This window comes from Nyctibius grandis (assembly GCF_013368605.1).
Source record: "Nyctibius grandis isolate bNycGra1 chromosome 34 unlocalized genomic scaffold, bNycGra1.pri SUPER_34_unloc_4, whole genome shotgun sequence".
NCBI classification, from domain to species: domain Eukaryota; kingdom Metazoa; phylum Chordata; class Aves; order Nyctibiiformes; family Nyctibiidae; genus Nyctibius; species Nyctibius grandis.
Window position 1 is genome coordinate 10,947 of NW_027167471.1, and position 26,380 is coordinate 37,326.

Genomic DNA, 26,380 nt, shown 5'->3' on the forward strand with positions numbered 1-26,380 from the left:
TCACAGAGTCCTTGGAATACTCCTGTTTTTGTAATTAAAAAGAAATCAGAAAAATGGAGATTATTTCAGGATTTGAGAGCAGTCAATAAGGTAATGGCTACTATGGGAGCTTTACGACCTGGGTTACCTTCTCCCACCATGCTCCCCTCAGACTGGAAAATTTTAGTTATAGACCTAAAAGATTGTTTTTTCACTATTCCTTTAGCACCACAAGATAAGGAAAAAATTACTTTCACTGTACCTGCTATAAACAACAGTGGCCCTGCAAAGAGGTATCATTGGAAAGTATTGCCTCAGGGCATGAAAAATTCACCCACAATATGCCAATGGTTTGTGGCTCAGGCCCTTAATCCAATTAGAGAACAGTTCAATCAGGAATATTGTTATCATTACAGGGATGATATCTTACTGGCTGCTTCTACAGATCAGAAATTACAAGAAATGGAACAATGTACTATAAATAGTCTTCATGCATTTGGACTCTGTGTTGCACCTGAGAAAGTTCAGAGAAAAGCTCCGTGGCTTTATTTAGGTTTAAAGGTGTTAGAAAAACAGATTATCCCTCAACCAGTGAAATTAGAAGTCAATATTCAGACATTAAATGATGTTCAGAAACTTGCTGGGACGATAAATTGGCTGCACCCGTACTTAGGGCTTACATCCTCACAATTGCAGCCTCTATTGCAATTGTTAGCAGGGGACACAAATTTAACAGCACCACGACAGACTACTGCAGAGGTACAGCAACTGATTACAGATGTAGAAAGCAGGCTACATTCCAAATTTGTACATCGTATTGATTTGAATCACGAAATACAAATTATCGCTTTGTTTGATAGGCAAATTCCGTATGCAACAACTGGTCAATGGAATTCAGAATGGTCAGATCCGTTACATGTATTAGAATGGTTGTTTCTACCTTCAAGAACAAAGAAAACTGTCCCCATGATTGCAGAGGTATTGGCACAGATTATCATCAAAGGACGGATGCGATGTCGGGAGCTTGTGGCCAGAGATCCTGCATCACTAACCATTCCTATTGCAGCTCAATACTTTGAGTGGTGTATGGCTAATAGCTTTGCTTTGCAAACAGCTATGGAGAATTTCTCAGGACAGGTTGTTTACCACTTGCCCTCCCATCCTGTTGTAAAATTGAGTGCAGAACTTCCAATTACCACAAGAGTGTTGCATACGAACACTCCCGTGGATGGAATTACCATTTTTACGGATGGAAAAACTGGCAAGGCGGGCCTTGTCTGGTATTCTGACGGCAAGTGGGAATCTATGGTAGTACAACAAAAGGGTTCACCTCAGGTGGTAGAATTACAAGCTGTATTAGAAGTATTTCAGAATTTTCCCCTTCCCTTTAATTTGGTTACTGATTCAGCATATGTAGCTGGCATTGTAAAGCAATTGGATAGATCTGTTATAGAGCATACATGTAATCAGTGTGTTTTTGAATTGCTGCGAGCTCTGTGGCAAGATATTCAAATCCGAACTGCATTGTTTTATGTTTTATATGTAAGAAATCATACTAATTTGCCTGGGTTTATTGCAGAAGGCAATGCTCGAGTGGACTCTTTGATTTCCAGAGTGGAAGCAATAGCACAATTGCTTGTCAAAGTGCGTAAAAGAATTACAGACATTACCGGACTAGACTCAGATGTTATCTATTTACCTATCAAGAAGGAATATCTACAGTGGTTAACAAATCAGTCAACTCTTTTTCAAATGGCCTTACAGGACTTTACTGGACAATTGTTAACACATTTATCAAAAGATAAAAGCTACAGTTTATTTGCAAACAGGATTGGGAAGAACAACCTATCAGATCAGAGATACCTGTGACTGGACTAACTGTTTTTACTGATGCTTATAGTTATTATGTTAATTTCATGCCTGTTCTCATGTCTTCACAAGGATCTCGATCGAATGATGAACCTAGCTCTGCTCATACAAAAAGAAAAAGGGGGAATTGTTGGGGATTGGCTGCATGACAAAGGTCATGGCTCATTGGAACAACTGTACGAGCAGAGCAGATTCTGAGGCGAGCAAGACTAGGCCTCAGGCCCTGGCCGAAACTGCAATTCATGCTGATGATAGCAGAACGGCAAGGATACTGAGACCTTGACAGGGATCGTAAACAACTAACTAAACGGGGAGTGAGAGCCGTGAGAATGAGAAAGAAGCACAGCTGGCTAACCGCAAGTAGGAGGGATATGCAAAAGTAACTTGTAGAGCTTCAGCCAATCAATAGTTGACTAGTAGGCATAATTAAAATCCACTGTATAAATAGATGCTGTCTGGGCTAATAAAGTGATGCATGCTTTATCACTCATAATGAGTTGTCTGCGTGTTGTTCCTCCGCTACTCGCAGGTGTCTCCTGATTTTTGGCGGGGGGTTCAGGAGCACCCCTACTTTGAGGGGGTCCCCCAAAAACAGGGACCCTCCCTCAAATTTTAGGCACCTCCTCCCAACTTTTGGGGACCCCCTCCTTACCCTGCGGGGACCGGGGTGCTGTAAACCGGTTTTGAAATCGAAGTTATCCAAATTCTGTTCTTCCCCAAGGAACTCCTGGAGGCATTTTTTGCTTCTCAGGAATTCTCCCGTGGGGTGGAGGATTCCCAAAAGTTAGGGGGAGTCCCCAAAACCCTGAGGGTCCCCCAGGAACCTTGGGGGTCCCTAAAACCCCTGGGGGGGGTGGTGATCTGGGAGGGGGCACCTCAAAAGCTAAGGGGAAGCAGCAGGAGGAGAGCGACGGAACTTGGGCAGGGGGGAGATGGGGGGTGTCCCTCAAAGGGCGGTGGGCCACCGCGGTGGGGGGGTGACCCCACATGTCCTCGTCCCCTGGTGCTGGTGGGGGGGTGTTTATGGGTGTGGGACATGCCCAGGTGGCCGGGTCACCCCCCTGTCTCCCCAGGAGCAGGTGGAGTACGTGTTCCTCATCATCTTCACGGTGGAGACCTTCCTGAAGATCATCGCCTACGGGCTGGTCCTGCACCCCAGCGCCTACATCCGCAACGGCTGGAACCTCCTCGACTTCGTCATTGTCATCGTGGGGTGAGAAACTCATCCCTGAGGGGACGGGAAAAGATGGGGGGGGGTTCAAACGGTGTGTCCCCCCCCCCCAAATCAGGCTCTTCAGCGTCATCCTGGAGCAGGTGTCCCACAAGCCCGGCGAAGCCCACCACATGAGCGGCAAGCCGGGGGGCTTCGACGTCAAAGCCCTGCGCGCCTTCCGCGTCCTCCGGCCCCTCCACCTCGTCTCCGGCGTCCCCAGTGAGATATTTTGGGGGTGAAATCCCACCGTGGGGGGGTTTTTGGGGTGTCCCCCCCCTCTTAACCTCCTCCCCTCCTCTCCTTCCCCGCAGGCCTCCACATCGTCCTCAACTCCATCATGAAGGCCATGGTGCCGCTGCTGCAAATCGGCCGCATGCACAAGACCTGCTTCTTCATCGGCTCCAGTGGGGGGGTGTCACCACACCCTGTGTCCCCCCCTCAAACCCTGAGACCCCCCCAGGGACACCTCAGCGAAGGCACTTGGAGTCCCTCCAGACACCCCAAGGCCCCTAAGACCCCCCCCCCCAGCACCCAAGACCCCCCAGTGGCACCCCAGTGAGGGCATTTAGGGACTTCACACACACCCTGAGACCCCCCACCAAGGGCCCTGAGACCCCCCCAGCACCCAAGACCCCCCCAGGGATACCCCAGTGATAGTCCTTGGGGCCCCCACACACACCCTGAGACCCCCCCCCCAAGGGCCCTGAGACCCCCCCAGCACCCAAGACCCCCCAGTGACACCCGAGCGAGGGCCCTTGGAACCCCCAAACACCCGAAGCCCCCCACTTAGCGCCCCTAAACCCCGCTCCATGCCCCCCCCAGTGCTCCCAACCCCCCCTCACTCTGTCCGAGCCCCCTCCCCACCCCCGCACCCCAATTTTACCCCCCCCTTTACCCCCACAGCCCCAGTAGGGGGCAGCCTCCCACCCCTCCTCCCTCCTCACCACCACCACAAAACCCCCCGTAACTCCCCCAAACCCCCCCGAGACCCCCCCCCACCATTTTGGGGGTGCTACACCCCCCCCCCCCAATCATTTCAGACCTCCAATCCGAGGACGACCCTTCCCCATGTGCCTTCTTGGGCCACGGCCGCGCCTGCCTGCAGAACAACCTCTCCACCAGCACCCGAGTGTCGCTCACATCACCCCACACACCACTGAGGGGTGGATTTAGGGTCCCCCCCCACCCCAAGTCCCCCCCAAATCCCCCCCACCCATGTCCCACCCCCCGTCACAGATGCAGGACGCGATGGGCCACGAGCTCCCTTGGATTTACTTCGTCAGCCTCGTCATTTTTGGCTCCTTCTTCGTCCTCAACTTGGTGCTGGGGGTGCTGAGCAGGTGAGCGTGTGGTTAGCGTGTGGTTAGTGTGTCGTTAGCGTGTCAAGGGGGTGTCACACGTGTGTTCCCCCCCACCCCAGGGAGTTCTCCAAGGAGCGGGAGAAGGCCAAAGCCTGCGGAGATTTCCAGAAGCAGCAAGAGAAGCAGCAGCTGGAGGAAGATCTTCGGGGCTACATGGACTGGATCACCCAGGCCGAGGACGTGGAGGGCGACGACGACGACGGCGAGCATGAGAAGCACCGTAAGGGGGTGCAGAGGTGGGGAGGGGGGGGTCAGTGGTGGGGAGGGGGGGTCACAGGGACCCCCTCCCCACCCTCAGCATGCCAAAACCTGCATGGACCCCCCCACCCCCCAGGCCTGACGGCCGAGGAGCTGATGGGCAAGCGGAAGCTGCGGCTGAAGTGGCTGCGACACGCCAGTCACTCTACCGACACCCACGGTAACGACCCCCCCCTGCCGCCACCTCGGGGTGTCCCTCCCACACCCTAAATTTCCTAACTGAGGTGGGGGTCCCCTCCCTGGCGCTGACCTTTGACCACCCCACCCCCTACCCCAGCCAGCCTCCCCGGCAGCGAGACCACGTCGGTGAACACCGAGACGGTGGGCGAGGAGGAGGCGTAGCCGACCGCCTGCGACCGCTGCCTGTGAGCCCCTGCACCCCCCAGAGCCCCCCCAAGGCCCCCCAGGACCCCCACAGCCCCCCCCAGAGCCCCCCAGGACCCCCATAGCCCCCCCCATGGCCCCCCAGTACCTCCCATAGCCCCTGAGAACCCCCCGCACAGATCCCTGGTGGGACCCCCCCCAGGACCCCAAAACTGACCCTGGGACCCCTCCAGCTCCCCAAAACTGCCCCCCCCAGCTCCTCAGGGCCATCTGGGACCCTCTAACCCCCCCTAGAACACCAACACCCACCACAACACCCCTATAACCCCCCCCCCAGCTACCCCATGACCACCGAGACCCGCCCCCCATCGTCTCCCATGCGACCCCCCCCAAAATTTTGGGGGTAACTCGACACTTTTTTCCTCCCCAGGAGCAAAATCGCAAAGACAAAATTCGGGTGAGTTGCAGGGGGGGAAAAAATAGGGAAGGGGGGCACACAGTGGAGGCCCCCCACAAATCCCTCTCACCCACCACCTCCCACCTGACCAGGGTGTCTCTGTCACCCCAACACCTCCTTTCTGTCCCCGAAATCCCCCTCCGATCACCTCTCTGTACCCCCAAATGCCCCCTACCCTCAAATTCCCCCCCACCCCCAAATCCTCTCGGTACCCCCAAACCTCCCGTACCCCCAAACCCCCCTATACCCCCAGAGGTGCCTCCCACCCCCAACCGCTCCGCCACCGTGTGACACGCACGTAAGAGAGGAGCAAAGGGCGAGAGAACGAGAGCGGGAGGAAGCGTAGGAGAAGGAGGACAACACACGGAACCACGTGTCGCACGGTAGCTTTGCTTTTCTTAATGAGAACTTCACCTAGTCCACGAGAACTTCTACTTCACAAGAACTTCACCTACTTCACAACAACGAATCTACGATGAACGAGAAATGCCCGTAACGCTACCGTGTTGCCACGCCGACCCCATGGTTTGCGGCAGCGTGTCCCACGTCGCCGTGGGGGACGGGGTTGTGGCTGGGGGCAGTAAGGCGGGCGGTCGGGGGGCGGCGGGGCCTGCCAACAGGGACAGTCGTAGGTCAGGAGGAAGCATAGGATGAGGACAGTCACGATGAGGACGAGTGTAACGATGACGCAGATGAAGTGCACCAGCATCATGGCGCTCTCGTCCTGCGGCTTGATCGGCATTGGGGTTTGATCCGTGGGTCGCGGCCCTCGGGGTTGGTTCCGGGGGTGATGTGGCCACCGGTGGCCTGGTCCAGCGGTGTGAACTGAAAGGAGGCTTTGAGTTGGTAAGTGAAACCAACTGACCCAACCCCCAACAGCAACAACCCACCCCACCCTCCCCCGGCAGCCATTTTTCCTGTACGACGACCCACCCCCCAGGATCAATGAGCTCAAACCTCCCCCCCAAGGGCCCCACCCCTCCCCCTCGGGCACCCCCTGGTGCCACCATCACCCACCCCAAGGCCTGAGGGTCCCCCACACACACGGGGACACACACACACGTGTGCCACGTGTGTCACACCCCCCCCGTCACCCCCAGGGCTACGGCAGCTCCGAGACGTGGCGCCTGGGGGCCTCGTCCCGCACCTGGGCCGCGGCACTCCCTGCCCGCGGCCACGTCCTCTACGCCCCCCTCATCCTGGTGGAGGGGGACCCCCGTCGTCGGGGGTGGCGGATGGCAGGGGGGGACACGTGATGTCCCCCCCTTCTCCCGCTGGTTCATGGGGGACCGCGAGCCCCCCCGGTCCCCCCCGGCGCCTGCGGCCCCCGCGACGCGCTGCCCCGCGGCTCCGCCGACAGCCTGGTGGAGGCGGTGAGTGACCCTGGGGGTGGGCGGGTGGGGGGGGGAGGCACACAGAGGGTGGGGTGTCACCCTCCCCCCTGTGTCACCCAGGTCCTCATCTCGGAGGAGCTGGGGCTCTTCACCCGTGACGCCAAGTTCGTGGCCGTGGCCAAGTGCGAGATCGCCGACGCCCGCGACATGACGATGGACGAGATGGAGAGCGCCACCGCCGACCTCCTCACCCGCCACTGGCGACCCCCCACCACCAGGCCCCCACCCCCACAAACGACCCTCTACGTCTACAGCGATGAGGAGCCGCTGCGGCCGCCTGCCAAGGAGGAGCTGGCCGACGAGATGGCCTGTGTCGGGGGGCTCTAGGACCCCCTAGCCCCCTCCTCTGTGTGCCGGGGGTCTCTAGGACCCCATATCCCCCATCCTCTGTGTGCCGGGGGTCTCTAGGACCCGCCCCCCCTGTGCTGGGGGGCTCTAGGACCCCCTATCCCTCTCCTCTGTGGGCTGGGTGGCTCTAGGACCCACCCCGCCTGTGCCGGGGGGCTCTAGGACCAGGTATCCCCACCCCCGTGTGCTGGGGGGCTCTAGGACCTGCCCCACCCCTGTGCCGGGGTCTCTAGGACCCCGTATCCCCCTCTGTATGTCAGGGGGCTCTAGGGCCTGACCCCCCCACCCTGTGCTGGGGGGCTCTAGGATCCTCTATCCCCCTCCTCTGTGGGCTGGGTGGCTCTAGGACCCACCCCGCCTGTGCCGGGGGGCTCTAGGACCCGGTATCCCCACCCCCATGTGCTGGGGGGCTCTAGGACCCGCCCCCCCCTGTGCTGGGGGGCTCGAGGACCTGCACCCCCCCTTCACCAGGTTCTCTAGGACCACGTATCCCCCTCTGTATGTCGGGGGGCTCTAGGGCCTGCCCCCCCCCATGTGCTGGGGGGCTCTAGGACCCCCTAGCCCCCCCCCTTCTGGGGGTTGGGGGTCTCTAGGACCCCATATCCCCCCTCCTCTGTGTGCCGGGGGGCTCTAGGGCCCGCCCCCCCTGTGCTGGGGGGGCTCTAGGACCTGCCCCACCCCTGTGCCGGGGTCTCTAGGACCCCGTATCCCCCTCTGTATGTCAGGGGGCTCTAGGGCCTGCCCCCCCCCGCCCCCCCGTGCTGGGGGGCTCTAGGACCCGGTATCCCCACGCCCGTGTGCTGGGTGGCTCTAGGACCCGCCCTCCCTGTGCTGGGGGGCTCGAGGACCTGCACCCCACCCCCGTGCCAAGGGTCTCTAGGACCCCCTATCCCCCTCCTCTGTGTGTTGGGGGGCTCTAGGATCTGCCCCCCACCATGTGCTGGGGGGCTCTAGGACCCGGTATCCCCACCCCCTGTGTGGGCGGGGCCTAGGACCCGGCTTAGCCCTGCCCCCCTCATGGCGCACGTGTGGCGCTGGGGGGCGCTGGGGAGTTGGGGGGGGGCAAGGGGGGCACACCTCGGGGATGGGGGGGTGACCTCAGGAAAGAAGGGGTTTGCCTCAAAAAAAGGGGCTTTTTCTCAAAAAGAAGAGATTTTTCCTCAAAAAAAGCAGGGGGTTACCTCAAAAAAGGGTTTTTTCCTAAAAAGAGTGTATTTCCTCAAAAAAAGAGGGTTTCCTCCTCAAAAAGGAAAAAGTTTCTTTAAAAAAAAAAAATCCTCAAAAAAAAGTGTTTTTCCTCAAAAAAAAGGGGTTTTACCTCAAAAAAGGAGGGGTTTACCTGAAAAAAGGAGGGGTTTACCTCAAAAAAAAGTTTTGCCCCAAAGAAGGACGGTTTTACCTCAGAAAAGGAGGGTTTTACCTCAGAAAAGGGGAGTTTTACCTCATAAAAGGAGGTAAAACCGGTTTACAGCACCCCGGTCCCTGCAGGTTAAGGGGGGGGGTCCCCAAAAGTTGGGAGGAGGTCCCTAAAATTTGGGGGAGGGTCTGATAAGGGACATAACTCCTTTTCCTTTTTTTACTTGCTATTTGATCTGGGTGTGAGCTGTTCTGGGGGTTGAGAAATTCTTTAATTCTTTATCTTATCAGCCTGATGTGTAAATGAACTGCCTAAGCATATCTCAGTAGAACAAGTTGCAGAACATTAAGGTCATACGAAACCCATGGAGAACTGGTCTTGCGGTGTGAGCCAAGATGTTACCATGCCTGTGCAAGAAGAAAAGGTGGGAAGTGCACAGCGAGGAAGACGTACGGCCTTCATCCCTGAGACCCCGGCCCACGACCGCCAGGAGGAACTCATTATAATAAAGACCGCCTTCTCGGGGAAGGTCATGAATGTGTATAGGCGTCCTTGAAATGATGAATATGTAACACTTTGGTACATAAATACAAGCTGAAGTACCGCGAAGGCGCGCACGACTTTGGTGGGACTACCCCCCGTGCTGCCCAGCGCTGAATAAACAAACCTACTGTACAGCCCTGCCGGGTGTGGAGTCTGTTTTCCGCACGTCATTTTGGCGAGCCAGGCAGGAGAACTCTGCTCGGCTGCGGGATCGACTGAGGAAGCGGACGCCCCTCGGCGCGCCCCGAGCCCTTTTCTCGGAAGGGGCCTCCGATTCCAGCCGCTCACGGCGGGAGCAGACAAGAATCTCCTGAAGCCGCGGATAAATGGTCTGTTTAACAGGGGACCGGTCGGGAAGCCAGTAAGTCGTTGGGGACGCCCACGCGTGGCCGGGGCTGCTGGTAAACCGCGCAGAGACGTCTGGCGTACGGCGTAGTCCCTGTATGGGAGGAGGGTACCCGATGGGGGGATTCGCTGACCGACAGAGCAGCCGCGAGCGATCTTGAGGGTAGATGGAGTGAATCCGAGGTTATCGCTGCATCCCGATATCGGGAGCCAGGACGGACCTGCTAATGACTGTATAGGAAGCAGGAGAAGGGTAAGCGAGCCTCTCACAATTGTGATATGAATATTTGCAGCTGCTGGAGAGATAATAACTGGAGCGATTGCTGTGTACCTTATTTACAGGTGCCCGGGTATTTTACATCAAGTGTCTTTTATGCAAAGAATCTTTTATGTTAAGAGTGTTTTATGTTAAGAGTATTTCATTGTGTGTGTGTTTCTGAGAGTATTTTGTGTTAAGAGTATTTGACTCTGTGTGTGTGTTTCTGAGACACAGCGCCGCTGTAAACTGAGTGAGAGTCCTGATTCGTAGCGCCGGAAATGTTTGCAGAAATTTGTATATGTGAGTTAAGTTGCTGTGGTGCTTAGTCAATTTCTTTAATATCAGAGTTCTGACTAATCTCTTGAAGGAGCCTATTTAACTCCCACGGGATGGTTGATAACTTTGGGCTGGGAACAACATCCGCAAGAACGCCTGCCCGAATCTAGATACCCAGGGGCAATACCTTGTTTTGTGTGTGGGACTGTGGTACTTAATAGACAAGGTGGATGACATTTGGTGTGGATCCTTTTAAGTTGTAAGACCTGTAAAAAGGTGGTACTGTGTGTTTGGGAGATGAAGGGCTGAGTGAATCATGTTTTTTTTCACCCTCCGAAACCATTCGGAGTGGCAGAGGGACTGTGGAATGGCGTCACCACAGGACCCTATGGTACTTGCCCTTGAGTGAGAAAATAATAGTCTAAAGGTAAACTGAGGCGGTGTGGTTCGGCATGTAGTATTGGACAAAGGTACACTAGAGTAAATACTTGCCTAGCAACGGAATAAGATCTAACTGATTTGTTTAAGCCTCCCCCTCGACCACAGGAACAGGATGAGGACTCGGACAGACACTTCACTCCCCCAGACAGCCCTGTCTCCTCCCACACCAGGAGGAAACCTGCTCCAACAGCTTTACAAGCACCCCTTTGAGAGGCAGTAGGATCTGACGGTGGGACAATGCTAATAAAGGTACCTTTTTCTACTACTGATTTAGAGGCATGGAAAAGGGTTGCCAAAGATTACAGGAATGATCTGATAAGTGTAAACAGCATAACCCTGATTGGAATGACATACCATTATTATTAGATTACATGACTGAAATGGAGAAGCAGTTAATCTTAAAAACTGCAGGAGATTTCGCTGAGGATCGCTATAAAACTACGGGAGGAGATATAAAGGAATACCTCCCCCTTCAAGATCCAAACTGGCAACCCAATAGATCTGCACACACGTGGAAAGGTTAAAGACATATCAGGAGTGGATCTCGAAGGGAATGGAGAGAGCCATTCCTAAAGCCGTAAATTGGTCAGCATTATATGCAATCAAACAAGGTCCCTCTGAGTCACCATCCGAATTCCTGGATCGATTAAGGGACGTAATGCACCACAATACAGTGCTGGATCCTGATTCAGAGGTAGGAATACAACAACTGGTATCTCTGTTCTGGGGAGTCTACCCTAGCGGATCCCCTGGTCACCATAAAGCTAGAGAAGATTTGAAACCTTCCCCAGCAGAACCCCTGATTATAATTGAGGTTGGGGAATGAGGAAATAACGTTTTAGTAAATACAGGAGCTACCTATTCAGTGTTAAATACATGTAGGAGTAATTTTCCATGATCGTAGTACGTCAGTTGTTGGTGCCACAGGGCAGGAAGAAACTGGACCGTTTTTCCAGCCTTTAAAATTTGGAATTGGGAAAAGGGTGTTAACCCATCAATTTCTCTACATACCAGATTGCCCCATGTCGCTGTTAGGATGAGCTATGCTAAGTAAATTGAATGCACAAATTACTTTCACAGAAGGAAAAATCCAAAACCATATCCCTGAAAATAAAGCTTTGGATGCTCAAGTTTTTATATTACAGAAGGAAGCCGAGTTCCAGGAGATACCAGAAGATACCAGAAGATGCTGTGACACCTCTCGTATGGGCTTCAGGAACACCGGGATGATCCCAAGCGGCAGGACCGGTAACCATCCAGTCAAAACCAGACGCCAGACCAGTAAGATGAAAGAACAATAGATCTTCTCTTATAGCATTTCTCGGGATAGCCGGATGGTGTCACCTCCGGATAATGACTTTTGGACTCATTACCAAACCCTTACATGCAGCAATGCAGAGATGCATTTACAAAATTAAAACAGACTTTAATGAGTGCTCCAGCTCTAGGCCTCCCAAACTTAGAAAAAAAACTTTTGAACTATTAATACGTGAAAGACTGCATATTACCCTAAGAGTGTTGACTCAGAAACTAGGATCATGGAAAAGACCTGTGGGATACCTTTTAAAACAACTAGACAATGTCAATAAGAGATGGCCAACATACCTCTGAGCAGTGGCAGTTACAATACTGCTGATACAAGAGGCCCGAAAATTGTCGCTCGGGCAAAAGCTGTGTTTGTGCCCCATGCAGTTACAACTGTTCCAGAACACAAAGGAGGACACTGGCTGTCACCGAGCCGGATGCTGAAATATCAAGCCGTCCTTCTGGAACAAGATGATGTGGAGCTGAAAGTAACCAACATTCGGAATCCAGCAACCTTTCTGACTGCAGATCCTGGTAGGACAGAATTAACACATAATTGCTTACAGACGGTGGAACAGACATACTCCAGCAGAGCAGACTTGAAAAACGTGCCAATGGCCAACGCAGACTGGGACTTGTTTATGGATGGTAGTAGCTTTATGGGGGATGGAACACTGAAAGCAGGATACGCAGTGGTAACCACCGAGGAAATAATTGAAGCTAAGGCTCTACCATCTAACACATCAGCTCAGAAGGCAGAACTCATAACCCTTCTGAGAGCATTAGAATTATCGAAAGACAAAACTGTTAATATATGGACAGATTCAAAATTTACCTTTGGAGTAATCCATGCTCATGGAACCATTTGGAACCGTGACAAATGGGTATTGGTATCTTTTAATAACGATAAATACTTTTTCAGGCTGGCCGGAAGCTTTCCCCTGTCGCACCAACAAGACAAGAGAAGTAACAAAATATTGCTTAAGAAAATAATACTGAGATTTGGGGTACCTATGGAACCATCTTCAAATAGGAACGCTCACTTTGTAGCGGAAGCTGTTCAAAATTTGGCTAAAGTATTAGAGATAAAATGGAATCTCCATACCCCATGGAGACCTCAATCAAATGGAAAAATAGAAAGTATGAATCAAAACCTAAAAAGACAAATGAATAAAATCAGATTAAATAACCAGGTGAAGGAAAAGGTTAATCCTTTTAAAATCATTTATGGTAATCTCTCTAGGAAAGATTTTATCCTCTCCCCACAGGTACACCACTGTGAGCACATCAATACCAACCTGGAGAAAACACCAGCTGAGACAACAATTAGAATCAAATAAGCATTTTGAAAAGGTCTCAATGATATAGTAAAAGAATTTACTAACTTTATAGAAAAGGGGGGATTGATAAGGGACATAACTCCTTTTTCTTTTTTTTTTACTTGCTATTTCATCTGCCTATGAGCTGTCCTGGGGGTTGAAAAATTCTTTGCCTGTGAGCAAAGGGGAGTCTTTGCCTGTGTCCTAGGGGAGTTTTCCCTCAAAAAAAGGAGGGTTTTCCCTCAGGAAAAGGGGTATTTACCTGGGGTTTGGGGGGTGTCCTCCAAAAACGAGGGGTTTTCTTCAAAAAAAGGGTTAATTACCTCACGGAGGGAATTGTCCATCAGGAAAAAGGCTTTTTTTACCCCAGAAAAGGTAAATTTTACCTGACAGAGGAGGGTTTTACCTCAAGACAGAGAATTTTACCTAAAAAAGATAAATAATTCACCTCAGGGAGGGGGATTTTACCTCACAGGGTCGAGTTTTACCTCAAGAAAGGTAAACTTGCCCTCACAGGAGGAGGGTTTTACCTCAGGAAAGGGGATTTTTCACCTGAGAGAGGGGGATTTTACCTCAGAAAATAGGATTTTACCTGAGAAAACAGGATTTTTACCTTCAGAAAGGTCAATTTTACCTCATGGAAGAGGCTTTTACCTCAGGGAGGAGGGTTTTACCTCAGGAAAGAGGATTTTTCACCTCAGGGAGGGGGATTTTACCTCAGAAAATGGGATTTTATCTCAGAAAATAGGATTTTTACCTCAGAAAAGAAGATTTTACCTCAGAAAATACAATTTTACCTCCAAAAAAGGTCGATTTTATCTCATAAAAAAGACTTTTTACCTCAAGGGAAGACGCGGGTGGCGGGAAGACGCAGGGGGAGGGAGTCGCTCTGGGCCTCCCTCAGGGCCTCCCTCAGCAGAGAAGCCACCGCCGCCTCGCGCCCCCCGCCTACTGACAGCGCCCTCAGCCAATGGGATGCGCCGAAGTGCCCGCCCCCCGCTACCGCCAAAATCACCCCGATGCCTTTTAGCCTCCAAAGTTTAATAATAGTAAAAAAAAATTCATAATACAATAAAATAATCCCCCCCCATCCCCGCCGCCGCTACAAAGAGCCCGAGACTGTTAGTGTCGGTGTGGGGGGGGGAATGGGGTTGGGGGGGGTGCAGGGGGGGCTGGGGGAAGAAGAAGAAGAAGAAGACTGGGGGGACTGGGGACACAAAGTGGGGATACTGGGAGCACTGGGAGTGGAGGAATGGGAGCAACTGGGAGCAACTGGGAAGGTGTATGGTGGGGACTGGGGACACTTGTGGGGGGGGAACTGGGACTAACTGGAATGGGGGGACCTGGGCGCACTGGGGAGGGTGTCCTGTTGGATGGAGGGGAGCAACTGGGAGTAACTGGGAGTAACTGGTGGGCACTGGTGCAGGCTGCGGGTGCGCTGCCACGCCCTCATCCACCAGCACGTCTTCACCAACCTCATCCTCGTCTTCATCATCCTCAGCAGCGTCTCGCTGGCCGCCGAGGACCCCGTCCGTGCCCACTCCCCCCGCAACCACGTGGGGCTCCAACTGGGAGCAACTGGGAGGAACTGGGAGGGGGCGGTGCTTGGAGGGGGGCGGTGCTTGGAGGGGGCGGGGGGCAGGGCTAACCTGCTCCATAGCCGTAATATGGGATCGACTCGGGGGGGGGGGGGGTCAGGGGGGCATGGGGGGTGACCCCATTTCTGCCCCCCCCTCAGATTTTGGGGTACTTCGATGAGGCCTTCACCTCCATCTTCACCGTGGAGATCCTGCTCAAGGGGGGGGGGGGGATTTTGGGGTGGGGTCCCCAGGGTTTGGGGGGTCCCCAGGGTTTGGGGGGGGGGCAAGGTTTGGGGGGGGATCCCAAGGGTTTGGAGGGGTCCCCAGGGTCTGGGGGGGGGATTTTGGGGGGGGGGACAAGGTTGGGGGGGGGGGTCCCAAGGGTTTGGGGGGAGGGTAAAGTTTGGGGGGGGTCCCAAGGGTTTGGGGGGGTTCTCAGGGTTTGAGAGGGGTCCCCAGGGTTTGGGGGGGGGATTTTGGGGGGGGTTCCCAAGTGTTTGGGGGGGGCCCCCAGGGTTTGGGGGGGTCCCGCAGTTGGGCTCACCCCCCCCCCAGATGACGGCGTTTGGCGCCTTCCTGCACCGCGGCTCCTTCTGCCGCAACTGGTTCAACCTCCTGGACCTGCTGGTGGTCGGCGTGTCCCTCGTGTCCTTCGGCATCCAGTGGGCACTGGGGGCACTGGGAGGGCCGCTGAGGGCACTGGGGGGCACTGGGAGGGCTGCTGGGGGCACTGGGCGGGCTACTGCGGGCACTGGGGGGCACTGGGAGGACTGCTGGGGACACTGGGAGTCACTGGGAGGGCTGCTGGGGGTACTGGGGGGCACTGGGAAGGCTGCTGGGTGCACTGGGGGGCACTGGGAGGGCTCCTGGGGGCACTGGGGGGCACTGGGAGGGCTGCTGCGGGCACTGGGGGTCACTGGAAGGGCTGCTGCGGGCACTGGGACTGCCTTTGAGGGCACTGGGAGGTACTGGGAGTGCCTTTGAGGGCACTGGGAGGCATTGGGAGTGCCACTGGGGAGGTACTGGGAGGCACTGGGAATGCTGGTGGGGGCACTGGGAGGGCTGCTGGGGGCAATGGGGGGCACTGGGAGTGTGACTGGGGGGTACTGGGAGGCACTGGGAATGCCGGTGGGGGCACTGGGAGGCACTGGGAGTGCCACTGGGGGCACTGGGAGGCACTGGAAGGGCCACTGAGGGCAGTGGGAGGGCCACTGGGGATACTGGAAGACACTGGGAGGGCTGCTGGGGGCACTGGGAGGGCTGCTGGGGGCACTGGGAGTGCCTTTGAGGGCACTGGGGGGCACTGGGAGCACCGCTGGGGGTACTGGGAGTGCCTTTGAGGGCACTGGGGGGCACTGGGAGTGGCACTGGGGGGCACTGGGAGGCACTCGGAGTGCCAGTGGGGGCACTGGGAGGGCCACTGGGAATACTGGGAGACACTGGGAGCACTGCTGAGGGCACTGGGAGGCACTGGGAGCCCTGCTGAGGGTACTGGTGGGCACTGGGAGGCACTGAGAGTGCTATTGGGGGCACTGGGAGACACTGGAAGGTCCGCTGAGGGCACTGGGAGTGCCTTTGAGGGCACTGGGAGGCACTGGGAGCATTGCTGAGGGCACTGGGAGGCACTGGGAATGCCGGTGGGGGCACTGGGAGGGCCACTGGGGATACTGGGAGACACTGGGAGCACTGCTGAGGGCACTGGGAGGCACTGGGAGTACCACTGGGGGCACTGGGAGGCACTAGGGGCACTGGGATGTCCAGTGGGAGTACTGGAGGCACTGGGAGCGTTACTGGGAGCAGTCCTGGGAGCACTGGTGTCCCCCGCGGCAGCTCCAGCGCCATCTCGGTGGTGAAGATCCTGCGGGTGCTGCGGGTGCTGCAGCCGCTGCGCGCCATCAACCGGGCCAAGGGCCTCAAGGTGCCACTGGGAGCACTGGGAGCACTGGGACGGACTGGGAGGAGTGGCGGGGAGCAGCTGAGAGCACCTGTGGGCTGTACTGGTGGGACTGGGAGGCACTGGGATCCACTGGGAGGAGTGGGGGGGGAGCAGCCAGGAGCACCTGTGGGCTGTACTGGTGGCACTGGGAGGCACTGGGAGGCACTGGGAGCACTGGGGGGCAGTGGGAGAGGCACTGGGATGGGTGGGGGGGCACCCAGCAGCGCCTGGAGGGGGACTGTGGGCTGTACTGGGGGGACTGGGAGGCACTGGGAGCACTGGGAAGCACTGGGCCCCCCCCTGCCGCGTGTAGTGTAGTGTGTTACTGGTGTCACTGGTGGGACTGGGAGCACGGGTGTCCCCATATCCTGGTATCCCCAGTGTCCCTGGTGTCCCAGTGCCACCTGCCCCATCCCGGTGTCCCCAGCACGTGGTGTCCCCTGTCCCCCTGTCCCCCCCAGCATGTGGTGTCCCCTGTCCCCATGTCCCATATCCCATGTCCCCAGTGTCCCCTGTCCCCCCCAGCACGTGGTGTCCCCAGTATCCCCCTGTCCCCAGTGTCCCCATGATGTCCCCAGTGTCCCCAGTACCCCCGTCCCCCCCAGCACGTGGTGTCCGCCTGTCCCCAGTGTCCCCATGATGTCTCCAGTATCCCCAGTACCCCTCTGTCCCCCCCCAGCACGTGGTGTCCCCCTGTCCCCAGTGTCCCCATGATGTCTTCAGTATCCCCAGTACCCCCCTGTCCCCCCCAGCACGTGGTCCAGTGCGTCTTCATCGCCATCTGCACCATCGGCAACATCATGATCGTCACGACGCTGCTGCAGTTCATGTTCGCCTGCATCGGGGTGCAGCTCTTCAAGGTGACCCCCTACCCCGACCCCTGACCTCTGACCCCTGACCCCCCCGAGGGGCTGGGGGGGCCCTGACACCCCCCCACCCCCGGGCAAGTTCTACAGCTGCACCGACGAGGGCAAGCACACGGCGGGGGAGTGCGAGTGAGTGGGGGGGGAGGGTACACACACGGAGGAAAGAGAGGAGCAAAGGGCGAGAGAACAAGAGTGGGAGGAAGCATAGGAGAAGGAGGACAACACATGGAGCCACGTGTCGTATGGTAGCCTTGCTTGTATTAACGAGAACTTCTACTACTCGACGAGAACTTCTACTACTCCATGAGAACTTCAACTACTTCACAAGAACTTCTACTACTTCACAACATCGAATCTACGATGAACAAGAAATGCCCGTAACGCTACCGTGTTGCCACGCTGACCCCATGGTTTGCGGCGGCGTGTCCCACGTCGCCGTGGGGGACGGGGTTGCGGCTGGGGGCAGTAAGGCGGGCGGTCGGGGGGGCGGCGGGGCCTGCCAACAATGACAGTTGTAGGTCAGGAGGAAGCATAGGGTGAGGGTAATCACAATGAGAAGGCATGTAACGATGACGCAGATGAAGTGCACCAGCATCATGGCGCTCTCGTCCTGCGGCTCGGTCGGCGTCAGGGTTTGGTCCATGGGTCGTGGCCCTCAGGGTCGGTCCCGGGGGTGATGGGGCCACCGGTGGCCTGGTCCAGCGGTGTGAACTGAAAGGAGGCTTTGAGTTGGTAAGTGAAACCAACCGACCGAAACCAACCAACAGGAACAACCAACCCAACCCCCAACAGGACCAACCAACCCAACCCCCAACAGGAACAACCCACCCCCCCCTCCCCCGGCAGCCATTTATCCTGCACAAACCCGCCAGGATCCATGAGCTCAACCCTCCCTCCCGAAGGGCCCCAACCCTCCCCATCGAGCACCCCCCCGGTGCCACCATCACCCACCCCAAGGCCTGAGGTTCCCACTCCAGTCTCCTTGGGTGAGGTCCCGGTCCCCAGCTCGGAGCTCCTACACCAACTGCCACTCCCACCACAGACGCTCCCGGGTCGTTACTTTATATCCCCGGGTGTGCCCGTACATGGTCACACTCCAGAACCTTCTCCGGGCTGAGCCACCCCATTGGCTCACACCCTCTTTGGCCCAGAACCTTCTCTAGGCTGAGGCACCCCATTGGTGGGATGGGCGGGGCCTCTGCAGTCCTAGTGCCCCGCGTTGTGGCCGGGGGTCTCGTCGCCAGCTGTTTGCCACCTCGTGGGGCTGTTGCTGATGAAGCCCCTTCGCTTGTGTCCCAGGGGGGATTTGGGGGGGTCGTTTCCTCTCGCCCCAGTGGTAGCGAACACCGTGACACTGTGACACCATGACACTGCACCACCACCAGACCGTGACACCATGGCACTGTGACACCAGGACACCAGGACACCAGGAGAACGCGTCACCAGGACACCACCACACCCCAACACCGCAACACCACGGTGTCTCCCATACATGTCTCCCTCCCATGTCGCTGAGCTGCGACCTCGAAGGGGATGTGGCAGCCACCAAGGGGGGGGAGGAGGAGGAGGAGGAGCAGCTCACCTACGCCGTAAGCCACGCCCCCTCCTCCGGGTCACGCCCCCTACTCCAGGCCACGCCCCCTCGGCAAACCCCGCCCCCTTCTGGCCCCACAGGCTCTGCAGACCCTGTATGGCTCCGCCCCCAGCCCACCCCCCCCCCCCGCGGTGATGGGGGGGGACACACCCAGGCCCTGAGCCCAGTCCCTAGCAAGGGGGGGGACCCCGCGCCCCCACCCCACGGCAGCACCCGCCACCGCGAGAGCAGGTACGGGGGTGGGGACCCAGGTATGGGGGGGGCACCCAGGTATGGGGTAACTGGGGGGGGGCACCCAGGTATGGGGGTGGCCATGGGGAAGTGGGGGGGTCGCGGGGGGGTGGCGGGGGGGGTCCCCACGTCCCCGTGCGCAGGCGGCACTCAGCAGCTGGGGGGCAGGAGGCCGCGGCCCCCCCCGAGGCCGGGCAGGAGGAGCCGGGGGCTGGAAGCCACGAGGAGGAGCCGGGGGGGCCGCCCCCCCCCGGGGCTGGGACAGGTATCGTGACACCCTGGAACCCTGGGGGGGGCCCTAACCCTGGGGGGGTCCCCTATAATTGGGGGGGTGACACGGGGTCCTAACCCCCCCTAACGCCGCCTGTCCCTGCCCCCAGCCCCCCCCGCTTGGTGGGGGAAGGGCCCCGGGGAGGAATGATTGGAGGGGTCTTCACCCACTCCACGAGATCTTCACGTACTCCACGAGAAATTCTACTACTCGACGAAAACTTCACCTCCTCAACGAGAACTTCACCTCCTCGGTGAGGACTTCACCTCCTCGGCGAGAACTTCACCTCCTCGGCGAGAACTTCACCTACTCCACGAGATCTTCACCCACTCCACGAGAACTTCACCTACTCCATGAGATCTTCACCCACTCGAAGAGAACTTCACCTCCTCAACAAGAACTTCACCCACTCCACGAGAACTTCACCCACTCGACGAGAACTTCACCGCCTTGACGAGAACTTCACCTACTCCACGAGAACTTCACCTACTCCACAACAACAAATCTACGATGAATGAACAAGAACTGTACCCAACACTACCGTGTTGCCACGCCGACCCCGTGTCCCCCGTCACGGTGTGGGACGGGGTTATGGCTGGGGGCGTGCGGGCGGGCGGGCGGGGGGAGGCGGGGCCTGCCGCCAGGGACAGTTGCAGGTCAGGAGGAGGCATATGATAATGAAGATGATGGCGGCGATGAGTGTAACGATGAAGAGGATGAAGGTCGTCAGCATCTTGGCGCTCTCGGTCGGCGTCGGGGTTCGGTCCATCGGTTGCGGCCCTCAGGGTCAGTGCCGGGGGTGATGTGGCCACCGGTGGCCTGGTCCAGTGGGGTTACCTGAAAGGAGGCTTTGAGTTGGTAAGTGAAACCAACCGACCGAAACCAACCAACAGGACTAACCAAACCAACTAACAGGACTAACCAAACCAACCAATAGGACTAACCAACCAACAACAGGACTAACCAACCCAACCAACAACAGGACTAATGAACCCAACCCCTAACAGGACTAACCAACCCAACCAACAACATGAACAACCCAACCAACCCCCAACAGGAACAACCAAACCAACCCCCAACAAGACTAACCAAACCAACCCCCAACAGGACTAACCAAACCAACCAACAGGACCAACCAACCCAACCAACAGGACTAACCAACCCAACCTCCAACAGGAACAACCAAACCAACCAACAAATCAATAACCAACCCAACCCCCAATGGGACTAACCCAACCAACCAACAGGACTAACCAACCCAACCCCCAGCAGGAACAACCAACCCAACCCCCAACAGGAACAACCAACCCAACCCCAACGGGACTAACCAACCCAACCAACAGGACTAACCAACCCAACCCCCAACAGGACTAACCAAACCAACCAACAGGACCAACCAACCCAACCAACAGGACTAACCAACCCAACCTCCAACAGGAACAACCTAACCAACCAACAAATCAATAACCAACCCAACCCCCAATGGGACTAACCCAACCAACCAACAGGACTAACCAACCCAACCCCCAGCAGGAACAACCAACCCAACCCCCAATGGGACTAACCAACCCAACCAACAGGACTAACCAACCCAACCCCCAGCAGGAACAACCAACCCAACCCCCAACGGGACTAACCAACCCAACCAACAGGACTAACCAACCCAACCCCCAACAGGACTAACCAACCCAACCAACAAAGGAACAACCAAACCAACCCCCACCAGGACCAACCAAACCAACCCCCAACAGCAACAACCCACCCCCCCTCCCCCGGCAGCCATTTATCCTGCACAACCCCCCCAGGATCCATGAGCTCAACCATCCCGCCCACAGGGCCCCAACCGTCCCCCTTTGAGCACCCCCCAGTGCCACCATCACGCACCCCAAGGCCTGAGGGTCCCACCCCAGTCTCCTTGGGTGAGGTCCCGGTCCCCAGCTCAGAGATCCTGCACCAACTGCCACTCCCACCACAGACGCTCCGGGGTCGTTACTTCATATCCCCGGGTGTGCCCATACATGCTCACACTCCAGAACATTCTCCAGGCTGAGCCACCCCATTGGCTCACACCCTCTTTGGCCCAGAACCTTCTCTAGGCCGAGGCACCCCATTGGTGGGACAGGCGGGGCCTCTGCAGTCCTAGTGCCCCGCGTTGGGGCCGGAGGTCTCGTCGCCGCCTGTTTGCCACCTCCGGGGCTGTTGCTGATGAAGCCCCTTCGCTTGTGTCCTGGGGGGGTTTGGGGGGTTGTTTCCTCTCGCCCCAGTGGTAGCGAACACCGTGATACTGTGACACCATGACACTGCACCACCACCACACCGTGACACCATGACACTGTGACACTCTGACACTGCACCACTGTTAAAGAAAATTGGCAGAGTCCGGTCTCTAGGTTTGCTGGTTTTATTAAACAACTCAGAGTTGGACCACCACCGCATGAATAGTACCTGACTCAAATTCACTATCGGTTTATATAGAAACTAATAATCAATTACATCATAAACATTTCATAAGCTTCTGTTAATAATCCACTAACTATTTCAATTCCTCTTTCTTCCTTCGTCAAGAGTCCACAAAAGTCCATTCTTTTCCATTGGTTAGCTGATCTTTATGTTCTGGTTCTGCTCCGACTCCGATCGACACCCCGTCCTCGATGTTCTTGCTGTGATCAGCGTCCCGTCCTGATCCAGGTTGACCAGAGTCCGGTTCCCACCTCCAGTGTCTCCTAAACATTCAACCTTAAAAACAACTAAAGTTATATTTAAAACCTTATCTATAGTAATTTTTATTTCTAAGTGTCCTATATTTCTTTTAAGGTAAAGAAAAGGTTAACCATACATCCCCTTTACTAAAATCATCAGAAGGTAATACTTCTAGGCCTACTCCTGCTTAGCTACTCATTAAGATTTGATTGATGATTTCTTCAGTCCTAGGTCAGGATTACACAAGGAGCTTTGAGAACAATATTCATGGATTGTGAAAGCCCACCTGTGTTTATTCAGATAGACTTATATTAATTATTCTATTCTTCATTCTATTTCACCCTTATTGATCCTTGTCTCCCTAACTCATAAGAACTTTTACATTAATTATGGGAAAATTTCTGTAACAATTCCCTCCTTTTGTTTTTATTGCATCCCTGCAATTATTTGTATCTCCATGATGATCCTAGTCTTGAAGCAAAGGAATAAAAACATCTCATACAGCAATGTCCTAACACTAGTATAATCACAATGATATTAATTATAAACAAGACAATTACAATCAGCTTCTTTATTCATAAAGATAAGTCTGGGAACCAAGATGTGAGCCAAGAGAGGGTTTCGGTAGAACCTCACGAGGTATTGTCTTTTTCTATTTTTTGCATCATAGAACTCACTTCCCAAATTTTGTGCACATCTGTGAGCAGTTTCCAGATCGGTCTGTGTACGTACAGCAACTGATACTTAAAACTGTACACACTCCTCCTTGTGAGGTTAATATCACATCTAGAGCCATTCTGTTTTGAATTGTAATTTTAGAGAGTTTTGTAATTTCTTTTTGCAACATCAGAAATCCACGCATTGAGGCATTGGCTAATTTTTCTATCATCTCCCCAGATATATTTATTATCGTTTTTTCCAAATTGATAAATAATTCCTCTGGGCTCAATCTTTGGATAGCTAGATGTAAAAATGAGTTCCCCAGTCTTTGTCTGAATTGCTATAAAGAAGCCTGCAGATCGTCAAGAACAATTATTATAAAGCACACGAGAGGCATTGGTATTGGAATCTTGGTAACAAATAGCAAATCTTACACAAGGTGAAACAGCAACATTTATAGATGGAAAAAAAAAGGAACAAACTAAAATATTTCATCTTTCCTCAGGTTCCTTGCAGACATGAGAATGATGGATCCAGGTTTCTTTTCCTGCAACTCTGACAGCATAAAAAAGAAGTTAAAAGTACAACATAGGGTCCTTCCCATTTTGGTTCAAATCTATTTTTCCTCTTCAAGTTTTTTATCAATACTTTGTTTCCTGGTTGAATATTATGTACTTGTATCTCAGGAGATCCACCTCGATACCAATAGGCATGCTTTCGCATTTCAAAGACAGAATTTTGCAAGTACAGTATATATTGTGTTACTCGTTCATCTCCATCCAATAAACTTTTTTTTTGCTGGCAAATAAGTGCCTGGAACAGCCAAAACCCGCCCAAACTATATTTCTGCTGGCGATAACCCAACAGGTTGTCTGGGTGTGTTCCGAATGTCCCACAGAACCAAATTCAAAGCCTCTGGTCATTTCAATCCAGTTGTTTTACACACTTTAACAGTCTTTTCCTTTATGGTCCTATTCATTCTCTCTACCTGTCCAGAGGACTCAGGGTGATAGGGTGTATGTAAGTTCCCTGTGACTCCTAAAGCGTTATAAACTTGGAAGAGAATCGCTGCTGAAAAATGAGCTCCTCTATCCGAATCAATTACTTCAGGAACTCCATATCGGGGTATTAATTCTTTCAACAGCGCTTTCACTACAGTTTTTGAATCATTCTTTCTTGCTGGGAAGGCTTCTACCTATCCTGATAATTGATCTATAACCACTAACAAGTATGAATATCCGATTGCTTTTGGCATCTCAGCATAATCAATTTGCAATCTTTGAAAAGGAAACACCGCGGGCAGTCTTTTACCTTGATGTGGCTGAATCCTAGGAGTAGCCTACTGTCGGCAAAGTTTACAGCTTTCAGTAATCCTTTTGACCGCGGAGTAGACTCCGGGTGCAGCCCACAGCCGTTGAATTCTCAGTGCAAGTCCCTCAGGTCCCCCATGGCATTTGTCATGGAACCACCGAACAAGAGGTAGTAAATACCTTTTTGGGAGTAGGGGCTTGTTGCCCAGTGTCCATTGTCCATCCCGTTGTTCCGCTCCAAGTTGTCTCCAAAATTTCATTTCTTCCTCTGGAAGAGCCTCATACATCTCCTCTGCACTTGGAAGCCTGTCAGGTTTCTCTGCTACACACCCAGCTGCCATAATAAGGTGAATTTGTTTGGCTGCAGCTTCTGCAGCTTGATCAGCCAAGCGATTTCCTCGCGACAGTGCATCTTGGTGGATTGTGTGAGCTTTTATATAAATTACTGCTATTTGTGCAGGTAACTGTATAGCTTCTGAAAGTTCACGTACCTCCTTCCCGTGTGTAGTGTTTTTTCCAGCTGAAGTCAAAAATCCTCTTTCTTTCCACAGGGTACCTGTAGCATGACAAACTCCAAAAGTGCATTTCGAGCACGTGTAAATATCAGCTCTTTGACCTTTTGCCAACTTTGCAGCCCCAGTAAGCGCTATGATTTCTGCACCTTGTGCCCCCCACAGCACTAGGAAGAGGGTTAGCTTTTAACACAGTTTTTTCTGTTGTTGCTGCAAAGCCAGTATACCTTTTTCCTTCTTCGTAAAAAGACAAGCCGTCCGTCAAAAGGTTGATGTCTGGGTCACTCAGGGGTTGGTCTTGAAGATCATTACGTGGCTTACTGGATACTGCTAACACCTGGGTACAGTCATGTTGATCGTTTTCCCCTTCGGTCGGCAAAGGTGTTGAAGTGGCTGGATTCAAAGTACTGCATCTTTGAAGTGTGATGTTGTCAGCCAAAAGTAAAACCCATTCATATCTATGTGCCCATTGTGGTGAAAGTGATTTTTCTGCATATTGCTTCAATAATATTTCAACTTCATGGGGTACGCATACAGTTAGGGGATGTCCCAGCACTATTGATCTACATTTTTTCTACCATTTCTGCTGCTGCAGCTACTGATTTTATACAAAATGGTGTTCCTTGTATAGCCAGATCTAATTGAGCAGAAAAATATGCTACTGGTCTTTCATGTGGTCCTAAAGTTTGGACTAAAACTCCTCTAGCATTTCCCTTTTGCTCATCACAATATGATTTGAAAGGTTTACTATAATCTGGTAAACCTAAAGCCGGTGCTTGCATCAAGGCACCTTTCAGAGTTGTAAAAGCTTTTTGCCTCTCCGGACCCCATTTGATTGGTTAAATTGGGTATCCAAGGGCGAAAAAATCCCACTTGTCTTAAAAACCCACAAATTTTTTTCTTTGTTACAGGCCTAGGTAATTCTTGGATTATCTTCATTTGCTCAGGATCTATTTCTCTTGTACCTGGGTTTAATATAAATCCAAGGTACTTCACTTTTTGTTGGTAGAACTGCAGTTTTGATGGAGATGCTCGGTGACCTTTTACAACCAATTTATTACACAAATACCGAGTGTCTGTAACACAATCCTTCCTTGAACGACATGCTAACTATAAATATTACTACATAATATTACAATAAATAAATACTACATATTCTATCAATTCAGACTTACACGGAAAAACAGATCAGCCAAATCCCCTCTCAAAATTTGGGAGGATTTAGTTGGTGAGCTTGTAAATCTCTGGGGTAACCAAGTCCGGGTTAATTGTTTCCCTTGCCAAGTGAAGGCAAATATGTGCTGGCTTTCCTCAGCCACAGCTATGCTAAAGAAAGCTCCAGTCAAATCCAATACAGTGTAAAATTTTCCCCAAATAGGTATTTGAGTGACAATCAAATTTGGATCAGGTACTACTGGATGGGGAACAATTACAAATACAAATCTATATTCTGGATCCCCATCTTTGTAACTTTGACATTCTTTTAAAATCCCCTTTTCCAAAAATGATTTTATTTGTTTTCCAATACTTGGGATGGCTTCTACCACAATTGGGTATTGCCTAATAGAAGGGGGAGTCCCTCCTTTTGTTTTAATCACTACAGGTTCTGCAGATTTTAACAGTCCAATATCATCTCCGGAGAGACTCCATAATTCTTTAGGTACATTCTTTA

The 26,380-nt window shown here is 53.7% G+C and overlaps 1 protein-coding gene across 1 annotated transcript; it reads left to right on the forward strand.

Annotated features, from left to right (window-relative positions):
• Nucleotides 1-2,921: 2,921 nt before the first annotated feature.
• Nucleotides 2,922-17,563, forward strand: LOC137677073 (voltage-dependent L-type calcium channel subunit alpha-1F-like; the record flags this gene model as incomplete). Its single annotated transcript, XM_068424256.1, is given in 20 exon segments — nt 2,922-3,061; nt 3,138-3,280; nt 3,373-3,465; nt 4,102-4,235; nt 4,298-4,401; nt 4,482-4,642; nt 4,757-4,840; nt 4,958-5,045; nt 5,184-5,190; nt 5,435-5,461; nt 6,562-6,682; nt 6,758-6,834; nt 6,916-7,167; nt 11,641-11,672; nt 14,475-14,604; nt 14,787-14,844; nt 15,182-15,290; nt 16,459-16,546; nt 17,317-17,423; nt 17,506-17,563. Coding segments are annotated over 20 exon segments (2,013 nt in total), but the record flags the coding sequence as incomplete, so codon positions are not given.
• Between the last annotated feature and the right edge of the window lie 8,817 nt (nt 17,564-26,380).